Source organism: Hydra vulgaris, chromosome 03 (assembly GCF_038396675.1).
Source record: "Hydra vulgaris chromosome 03, alternate assembly HydraT2T_AEP".
Lineage (NCBI taxonomy): Eukaryota > Metazoa > Cnidaria > Hydrozoa > Anthoathecata > Hydridae > Hydra > Hydra vulgaris.
Window position 1 is genome coordinate 28,327,494 of NC_088922.1, and position 10,967 is coordinate 28,338,460.

Genomic DNA, 10,967 nt, shown 5'->3' on the forward strand with positions numbered 1-10,967 from the left:
CCAGATTTTGTTTTTTCTTGGTGACATTTTTGATCGTTGAAATGAGGCAAGAATATTTCTTTTCAATATGAACAATATGTGTCAAGTTGAATTCCACTGGTAAACTAATGAAATTAAGTCGAAAGTGCACCATTTTATACAAAAAGTTTTTGTATTTAAAATCTAATTAAAAATATTTAAAATCTAATTAAAATTCTTTAATTAGATTTTTTTTTTAAATCTAATTAAAAAATCCAATTAAAAATCTAATTAAAATCACGGAGTCAAAATATTAATTAATTAAAAAAACAAATTATTAGGCATTTTGTAAATTATAATAATTTTTAATATGGAAAATAATATATAAATCTCGTTCTACTTCTCGCGAGAATTTTCTATTTCTTGTTTTTTATGAGAAGTCCCATTTCTCACGAGAAACAAGAACGAGACGAGATCTCGCTCATGGTTAGAAAATATTAATGTTATGGAATACATTATGAGATAAACACGTGTGTGCGTTTGCGTGTGTGACCATTAATGTAAAATTACAACAAGCAGAATAAAACTGTTCTGTTTTTTTTGATGATAATAAAGTTATGTTGGAGTTTGTTAGAGTAGCTCATTTTTAGATTTTTTTTGGTTTTTACTTGAGTGATGTAGTTTGAACTGTATGTGTAGATGTTGTTTTGAAAGGAAGATCATCCTAAATAAATGATAACGTGAGCTTATAAAATTACTTACTTCACAAAGTAAATAAATCTGTAGTTATTCAACTAGTATCTGAACATCCAAAAATTGTCAATGATGATGCACTATCTTAAAGCTCATTTTTAAATAATTTACCCTCAAATATCAGCATAGGAGGTACAAAGGATCAAACAGCATTCATACTACATACAACAGTGGTACTCACAGCCCTTTCATCACTTGTAATACCTCTTGCTTGGTGTTTACTTTTCAGAGCTTAAACTTTTTTTGGTTTCTGAACTCTACTTATTCCAGTTTTATCTATGTTGTAAAGTAAATCTGCAGTAATATTGTGATTGTCAACAAGTTCAGTAAGTTTATTAAAAAATAATAAAATCTTTTCCCTACAAAAACATGTGGCCATAGAAGTAGGTTCAGGTAATCTCAAATTAAGGCTTAAACTGCGTTTCAATTTACAATAAATACAACTGTATTTTAATTTTTTGGAAGTTATTTTGAATTCACATAAATAGTGTTTTCACATAAATACGATAAAAAAGATATTATATCTTTTTTTTTTACTTTAAATATGTTTAATATACTATTTTAAACATGTAAATTAACTACATGTTTAAAACAGTATATTAAACATATTTAAAGTAATACTCTTAGCATTAAACCCCAAAAATAAGAAAGCTTTGGCAACCTATACTTAAAGTTTATACTTTACAAACCACTATGAATTTTTGTAAAATTTATTGGTTTAGGTTTTTTTTAATTATTTGTCGTGCAATCTAAAAAGACTTATTTAAATATATTACTACTCCCAGTGAGCAAGATGTACCCGGGCCGCTATCGGGCCTTTTGCAGCACACGCGCTGGCCCGACGTCGGCGAGCCACAGCGTTACCTCGCTGGCTTGCTAATCGGTTATTTAGCGGTCCGCAGACGGCAAATCGATATAGGTGCAACAGTGGTCCGTTACCGGCAAGCCGATGTAGATTTAACAATGGTTTGCTGCTGGCTAGCCGCCATAAGTCCATCGACTGCCCGGTTGAAATTGCATGCAAAAATGCATAAATTTATATATTTATCAGGGTTACGTTATAACATAACATGCATGTAACACGTATGTGCACTGAAGATTCTATTTATTTTCTTTGAAATTTTAATTTTAAACCGCTAATGATTCGCTGTAGGTTAGCTGTCGGCAGGCTGTCTTCGGCTTCCTATGTTAAAGATAGCATGCTGACGTTAGCGCGACATACAAGGCCCGCTTTAGGCCCATCAATATTTAGCCAGTGTCGACGTGCCGCTAACGGAACTTTATTACCTTGATAATATATGAATACATTATAATGTATTCTTATATTATTAAGGTATTCGTATAATGTATTCATATATTATCATATAGTATTCATATATTATCAGATATCAAAAATATAATTAAATACAAATAATTGTTATCTTAACTTCTTATAATCTCTTACAAGCCATACATTAAAATTGTTCGCCTAAATTGCAGAGCTCTTCGTTTTAATTCTTATTGACTGCCCTTATTTTTCTTCCCCCATTTCTGTCTGCAGCTCCTCGTAAAAAACGAACGACTTTAACCTGAAATTCGCTTTCGGTTATTGATTTTGTTGGTGGATTTTTACTAATTCCCCCTATTATATAATATATTTATAGTTAGATTATTATAGTTGTATTAAGTACTGACTTTTCTGATGATTTAAATGCACATTACAAATTAGTTAATCACAAAAATAACTTACTCTGCAGCGCTAAACAACGATTAAGTTTGCGAAAAGCTCTTTTAGTTGAAATGTTTTCCTTATCTCCAGCCTGCCCAACTGTTCCAGTCCAGTTAAATTTTCGTTGCAGGTCGTTGGTTATTAAGGCGTTAATGGTCCTTTTTACAATTTCTCTGATTGATTGACCACCCTTGCTGGCAAGAGCAATCACCTATATTTCAACAGATTATTTGTATTTAATTTAAATGGTGTCACTTTGCATACGAATCAAATAAGATAAATGATTAAATATCATAAAAAATATAATAGCTGGATTAACACCTTTAAAACACTTACCAGCTTGTTTAAAATCGCCTTGTCTTGCATTATCAGACTGTCAAATACATCTAAATCATTAATATTATCAATCGGAAGATTGTATTCTTCAAGCATGCTGTCATCATACTTGTACTTATTATCAAGCAGTGTTTGAAGTAACTGGGTGTTGATTTCTGATTGACGCTGTAATTCTTTAATTGATGTTTTCATTTCAATTAATAAAGCAACCAATGTTTTAGCCATAATTCCTAAAACAATACAATTGAAATAGTAACAGTAAATAAAATTTGACTACTATGCTAAAATTGATGGTTTTATATAAGTAAAAATTTTTATCCTATGCAAATTTTTTTTTCACCACGACTAAAGAGACATGCCTGCCCAAATATAGGATTTGACATCAAAATTAGACCTGAAGAATTATGTATTACCATTTAAATTGCAATCACTTAAAGGAACATGAGACGGGTTCATTGAAAACATTGAGCAATGCGATGGCATATCAATTACTGGAACTTGGGAAAATCCTAAAATGAAACAACCATAACAATTAAAAAACATTTATTGTTTAATGATGTCATTCATTTCAATTTTGATGTTTAATTTGATTAAAATGTATTATATAAAATATAAACTAATTTGAAATCAAGTATAGAAGATGATTCCATATATTAAGTCACCTTTTAAGTTGCTGTCACTTATCTGCCTTTGAGACAAGCGCACTGGAGACACCATAGTTTTGGTAAATATATTTATTTGCTCTTCTAAAAATTTAAAAATATATTTGAGAAATTGTATTCTCTCTCTCTGTCTCTCTCTTTCTCTCATTTATATATATATATATATATATATATATATATATATATATATATATATATATATATATATATATATATATATTTTTTTATATATATATATATATATATATATATATATATATACTATATATATATACGTACCTTATATATATATATTTAAACAACTTTAAAAAGTATTCTACACAATAGAGTGCTCAATGTTCTTAAAAGAACAGAGCAATTATATATTAGTATAAAATCACTTTACTAAATTTTTTTCCATTTGACACTGTGTTTCATCAACAAAGATTCATCAGAAATCCATCAGATTTCTGATTCGTCAGATTTCTGATGAATCTTTGTTGATGAAACACAGTGTCAAATGGAAAAAAATTTAGTTAAGTGATTTTCTACTAATATATATATATATATATATATACATATATATATATATATATACATATATATATATATATATATATATATATATATATATATATATATATATATATATACACATATATATATATATATATATATATACATATATATATATATATATATATATATATATATATATATATATATATATATATATATATATATATATATATATATATATATATATATATACACTAAACATGATTGTTGACTTATGATCTGCTATAAGAAAAAAGTTTATGAAATTTAATGACTTGAAACTTATTGTTTTTAAGCCCGGAGTCCTGGAGTCCTTGCCGCCATGTACCTAAGGACTCCGGGTTCAAGAAACAATTGTTCCTCTAAACTCAATTGTTCTAAATCCTCTAAATCCTCTAAACTCAATTGTTCCTCATTTTTTTCCTAATAGTAATCCATAAACTTATTTATATTTTTAGAGCTCCTGGATATCAAAAACTAGGTTCAAGTAATCTTTTTGTGACTTTCAAATCCGGAGTCCTTTTTGGGACTCCGCATCTCTGATAGCAATATTTTTTGGACGAAATGAGGTATCATTCAAGAACCGTAAGGAGTTAGAGGTTCCAAATTTCAGATCATTTACCTCTCAAATTAGGAAACTCAGGGACATCAGGAGTTGTTGTGATTGGTTCTGTTCTCAATAGTTTCCTTTTTTCGTTTTTTCTTGGACAGATGCTCCAATCTTGAAGTTGATACCATCATCAGATTCATGTTCACTTTCTACTAATCCGCTATAGTCTACTTTTCTAAAACAAAGCAAAATATCAATTTTATTAATTTGAAAAAAAAAAAAAAATAGATATGCTTATATCATATGTTAACGATATGTTTCACATAAAAATACCGCTTTCTTAGGCGACTTTCATTTGCAATGCTTTTTTTGTCATTCTCTGTGAGATTAAGATCAGACTTATAACTTGCAACCTTCTCTTTTTCTAAAGCCCTCTCATAAGTTGCTATAAATAGTACAATAACTAAAGTAAAAACTTGTATCATTTGTAACATTTAAAATACACAACAGCATTTGGCAAAAGCTAACATACCTGCTTTTCCAAGCACTCTAATTCTGTACTCATGCCAAGTTTGTTCTGGTTCTACTTCATCCTTAACCATTTTGTTTATTTTATTTTGGTTTCTGAAAAAGGGTGGATAGCAACAACAATCTTCTTCTTCAGAACACAGCCAACCTTTTGGAATTATACCCAATTCACAGGTTTCTTTAAGGTCTTCTGGATAATCAAGAAATTCAACTATAATAAAAGCCATGATATACTTGAGATAAAACCTATTTGAAAAAAAGTTATTATTGTTTATTATTATTCAACTGTTAACATTATTAAGAAGTATTCCTGAAAAACAAATAAAAATTTCTGAATAACATTATTATTTTTTCTTTAATTGTACAACTAATAACACATGGGAAAAAATATGGGAAAAATATATCACAGGAATATCGGAATTGTTTTAATTAATTTTATAATTAATTGTTATAATTAATATTTCTGTAGTTATTTTGTAACCAGGAAGTTGCATTAACTACATTATTTTTCAATATAAATAATGTCAAAATACAGCAAACTATAAAATAAGTTAAGAAACAAAGTTTATTACAAATACAACTAAAAAATATTTAAGAGACAAATTTGACTAGATAGTAATATAAAATAAAAAACAAAGTTTTTTGTAAAAGATTTAGCAACTCATACTCATGTACTAAAAATAAGATTTTAATGAGCTTTCACTTTGACAAACATTATGCAAGATAGAAAACAAAAAATAACTACCAATAATATAAGAAATTTATCATTACCAAACATTATGCAAGATAGAAAACAAAAAATAAACTACCAATATATAAGAAATTTACCATTACCAATATTTTACAACCTATAATAATGATCAAACTTTTTAAAAAAAAAGTAATCATGGTAATATATTATAATATATTCAGAAATGAAGCATAGGTACAGCAACATAACATTGCTTGTGAGGTAAAAGTACATATTTGTGTTTTATTTCTGATAAAGAGCATTTGAAGAGCTGTTTTCTTAACAACGACACCATGAAAATTTCCAAATTTTTAGAATCACATGGATATGTGAACAAATTCTCAATTTTTTCAAAAGATTTATGCAAAATAACATGACAAGATGCTCTGATAATCAGAGCATCTTGTGATATTTTGCACAACAATTATTGCCCCAGATAATAATCTAAAGCAGCTGTCCCCAAAACCAACTTTAACACAAAATTTTGAGGTATATAGCTCTTTAAATTGATTAGAAACATTCATTCCCAAATTTGAACACAATGGGCCATCAAAATGTTCTTTCTTCATTTCATGTTGTACTTTCAAAATTGAATCAACTTTACTAAGCTTCTGAACAAGATTTTGTTCATACATTCTTCTCACAACTTGTTGAAGTGGTAAATTTGGCCTCCGAACTAATTTCTTCACATGTTGCAAAAAATTCTCAAACGGAAATGCTGAAATATTGTCCAGAGGGCCAAAGTGTTTGGCATCTTGGGCTAAATGAATCAATCCATGCATATTGTATGTTAAAAATTCAGGACAATATAAGTTTCCTATATCTTCAACAAAAATTACAAGCAAATTATGAGCATAATCCGCATATATGTGACACAATGATTCACTCAATAAAATATTTATTGCAACACATAGCAGCATAAAATTTTTATATAAACGGTCTGACAATATGTATTTCAAGCAAACCATCCCTGTATACAGTAAAAACTGCCTAAATTCAGATGCCTTCCATCGTTCAAACTCTCTAAACGATCTTGGTTTGCGTGCAAACTCTGAACACACATGTGGTCTCAAAATGACTAACTTTTCTGATAACTGCTGAATCACCCGAGGCCTGAGACGTGTATTTAAAGGTCCCTGTATCCATGCATATATCAACTTTTGCATAACACCTAGGCAAACAAGATGCATGTAATCATGAGGAACCTGAGTAATCAAACCAATAGATGTTCTACTCAACGGGCTTTCCATTATGTGGTGACTGCAATCTGACATCGTAGCAAAAGACAAGTCTGTTCTTAATTTTGCATTCATTTCTGGAAATGTAACTCTTCCAATAAATTTACCACGTTGCTCACATTTGTCACAACCACTGTAAGCATTGTGAGCCTTATTACATTTTATAAATGATCTTGCCGGTGTATCACAAATAATTGCTGAAATTTTTACTGCATAATGGTACCCATTAATCATCAATCCATGATTTTCTAGTTCATTAACTTCGTCAACCAAGTCCTTAAGGAATGCACCTACATCCTTTGGTTTACTATTATTACAATATAGTGCAATCAAGAATGGTTCTTTATTACACTGAAGAATACCATTAAATATTTCTATTAATCCTAGAATCGGCCACAACTGCATCATTGAGCTTTTAAATAGTGGCAATCCATCTACAATGATTTGAATAGATATAGTTTGATCTACTAATTGCTTAATGTGTCTACCTGACAATATTCCATTTTTTATTCCTATGTAGCAGTATGAATTATCAATGACTAAATGTGGAAACTTTGATGTCTGAAGGACTGTTTTAACACATTTTGGTAGATCAGGAAAATTTTTTTGTAAAAGATTTAGCAACTCATTTAACGCTGATTGTGTAATGTTATGTTTAGTAGACCAACAAGCCAAATCAGAAATCAACTCTTCAGTTTCTTTGCTAATTTTACATTTGTTATTATAAAAAGATACATCTGAATATCTATTTTCAAATTTATCTTCACTTGTATCAGAATTACAATCTTCAAAACTCTCAACAACTATCGGATTCAGTATCAAGTCATATGCGGTATCTGTACTTAATTGTAACTGATCTGGTCGAAATAAAAAAGCTGAGTCAGAAACACTATCAACTGTTTCCACATCCTCACATAGTTCATTTATATTTTTTTTACTAAAGCACTCGTCAGTAATAACTGCAACCTCTGCACGGATCCTTCTCCATCTGCTCCAGTAGCTTGACATACTTAACCTGGGAGAAATCATTAATACAATACATTGTTTAACCAATATAAATAAACATTATTGTATTTCATAATAAAACTATAAATAAATATATATATATATATATATATATATATATATATATATATATATATATATATATATATATATATATATATATATATATATATATATATCCATTATTAGATAAACAAATTTTTATATTACTAATATAACAATTGAATATGCTTAAACTGTGTTCATGGTCAACATGGTTATATTACTAGCATGTTGACAATGAACACAGCTTTAGCATATTTATAATATTTATTCTACTGTGCTTCATTAGAAAAGGAATTGATGCTTTTAAAAACGCATGTTAACTTTTCGCGGTCCTTCGCTGGTTCTCTATGTGTGGTTAGCTAATTATTCGCTGTAGGTTAGATGTAGGCACGCCTACTTTGGCTTGCCAGCTCGAAGCCGCATTCGGTCCAATTTTGGTATGCCGACGTTGGCGCGCCATGTCAGGCCTGCTTTTGACCCGTCGATATTTAGCCAGCATCGGCGCGCCGCTAACGGACCTTTGTTACCATTCTCACTGGGTTACTATATAAACTCAGAGACACTGTTGTCAGTGTAACTGTTACCAGAATCCTGTTTCATCACACAAAAAAACAATTTATTCATTAGTTCAACATCGCAAAGATAAAATTTTAGTTAAAAGATTTTTTACGGATTGTACAAATAAAATAGCTTTTTCATATTTTTATTTGTAAATTCATATTTTTTTTTTTTTTAAATATTTTTTTTTTAAATTAATACTTTTTTAGTAAAATTTTTAAAGAAAAAAAGAAAAAGAAACTTAAACCTAAACCACAAACATAACTTAAATATTGATGGGGAGTAATTTGAACTACGTTACGTTTAAAAACGATGAAGACGATTTTCATTACTGTGTAAAAAGAGGATTATTGGTGGTTTTTAATATTGTAAACTTTAATGACTCCGTTACTCCGCGATATGCAGCTCACAATGACGTCAACGAGTTTGTAACTTATTTCAAAGAGAAGAGTTTTTCTATAGAAAAACATTTAGATTTAACTAAAGAAGAGTTGATCAGTGTATGTAAAATGGTTGTTTCGAGAAAAGAGATCGAAGGTTTGATTATATATAAATATATATATACATATATATATACATACATATATATATATATATATATATATATATATATATATATATATATATATATATATATATATATATATATATATATATATGTTTAAATTATTCAGTATTTATGACCGTGTAAAGATACCCCACTTCCCCAACCCCCCATATAAAGTATAAATTGTTTTATATAATTAAATAAATATAAAATAAATTAATAGTATATATAAAATATATTTTATAGTATAAAATAAAAAAAATAAACTAGATAATTTATTTTCAATAATTTTTTACGTTAAATGAAAATCGGAGCAGTATTTCGGAACGGAGGGAGTATCATTCTGTATCATACAAGCGTGCATCATAGGTTTTTTTTTTATGTTTAAGGTTACGATTGTATCATGGTACTAATATCAAGTCATGGAAATCAAAAAGGAATAGTTTGTAAAGACAATAAAACGATCTTGTTGAATGATATTATTGAAAAATTCAGCGGCCAAAAAAGTCGAATCCAAACACAAACGCCGAAAATATTTTTTATACAAGCATGCCGTGGAGAGGAGGATGATAAGGGTATACATATTTTGCAAAAATCAAGTTTAAACGATTGCACACTTATGCCTGATTCTGCTACAAAACCATTTTCGTTCTATAAAAATATATTTGTGGCGTATTCAACTACCGAAAACAAAAAAGCGTATTCATACCCCTATCATCCTGTTAAAAGTAAAAATTCAGAAAAGTTATATGGTTCATGGTTTATTTTATGTCTACTTTCAATATTTAAAGAATACTCTGAAAAAGACGATTTATTGACTATGCTTACACGAGTCAACAAAGCAATGTGTTTCTATGGCGACGATGAAGAAAAGAAACAGATATCCTCTCAAGTTAATAGACTCACTTACAAAATTTACTTTAAAAAAAATTTGTAGAAAAGTACACAAATATATTTGAGATGCACGTCATTTTTGCAGTTTGCTAACTTTGAAGTATTAGGAGAAAATGTAAAAATATATGATTAAACAAATACTTTGTGCATCAGAAAGCAGCGTAAAGCGCAAATAATTATGAAAAATGATATGTTAAGGTAAGTTGGAAAATTTCGTGCTATTTTGTCAACTTGAGAAACCAGCTGTTTCTAATAACCTGAATTTTAAATAACTGGAAATCCACTTTTATGTTTCATATTTCAAACAAACATAATTTTTTACGGATTATTTATGTTAGGTTTAGTAATTGACTGATTTCGCCACAACTGTTGTCAAAATGAGACGAGCGTATAAGTAGCTATATTGCACATGCAATCTCTGATAATTTTAGTCTTTTTACTTGTGTTTGTTTCCGCTTTTATCACAGCACTACTTATGACTTAAATCCAGAACTTTTTTATATGTGATAGCACTTGCTTTAATTGCATATCAATGCTATCATAATATGTAATCTAAGCTTACGTAATCATCTGCAGCAAGATCTTCGTAGACTAAACAAAGTAATTTAAGTTCCTTAATTCTCTCTTCAAGAAATTGGAAAAGTTTATATTCATGATTTATACTTGCATTATGTGTTTCCTGCAAGATGCTTGCAGAGACACATTATCCCATAACCTGACCAACATGCGCATGGCTTTAAAAATATTAATCATTAGAGTTGTTTTAGCAGCATCAATGTAACCAAGCTGATGGCTACCAAAATTTGTGCAATAAAAAATTTTCAATTTTATGATAGCCTGGTCCATCATTTTTCATCCATCACCTTTAAAGTATTGTCAATTTTCTACCTAAATACAAGCTTTTCAACAACGCAATTT

At 28.9% G+C, this 10,967-nt stretch overlaps 3 protein-coding genes across 3 annotated transcripts; 1 reads left to right on the forward strand and 2 right to left on the reverse strand.

Annotated features, from left to right (window-relative positions):
• Window positions 1-2,111: 2,111 nt before the first annotated feature.
• Window positions 2,112-4,683, reverse strand: LOC136078068 (uncharacterized). Its single transcript, XM_065792874.1, has 6 exons — window positions 4,577-4,683; window positions 3,418-3,501; window positions 3,169-3,264; window positions 2,756-2,985; window positions 2,441-2,630; window positions 2,112-2,332 (listed from the first exon to the last, which is right to left on the reverse strand). The coding sequence occupies exons 2-6, from the start codon at window positions 3,470-3,472 to the stop codon at window positions 2,202-2,204; spliced, it is 702 nt and encodes a 233-aa protein (XP_065648946.1). The 5' UTR covers window positions 3,473-3,501; window positions 4,577-4,683; the 3' UTR covers window positions 2,112-2,201.
• On the reverse strand, window positions 4,601-5,342 carry LOC136078067 (uncharacterized). The gene is made up of 3 exons (XM_065792873.1): window positions 5,037-5,342; window positions 4,838-4,949; window positions 4,601-4,739 (listed from the first exon to the last, which is right to left on the reverse strand). Exons 1-3 carry the CDS (start codon window positions 5,257-5,259, stop codon window positions 4,631-4,633), a joined length of 444 nt encoding a protein of 147 aa, XP_065648945.1. The 5' UTR covers window positions 5,260-5,342; the 3' UTR covers window positions 4,601-4,630.
• A 3,441-nt stretch (window positions 5,343-8,783) lies between these two features.
• Window positions 8,784-10,125, forward strand: LOC105844712 (caspase-3-like). Its single transcript, XM_065792875.1, has 2 exons — window positions 8,784-9,145; window positions 9,545-10,125. The coding sequence occupies exons 1-2, from the start codon at window positions 8,884-8,886 to the stop codon at window positions 10,090-10,092; spliced, it is 810 nt and encodes a 269-aa protein (XP_065648947.1). The 5' UTR covers window positions 8,784-8,883; the 3' UTR covers window positions 10,093-10,125.
• Window positions 10,126-10,967: the final 842 nt, after the last annotated feature.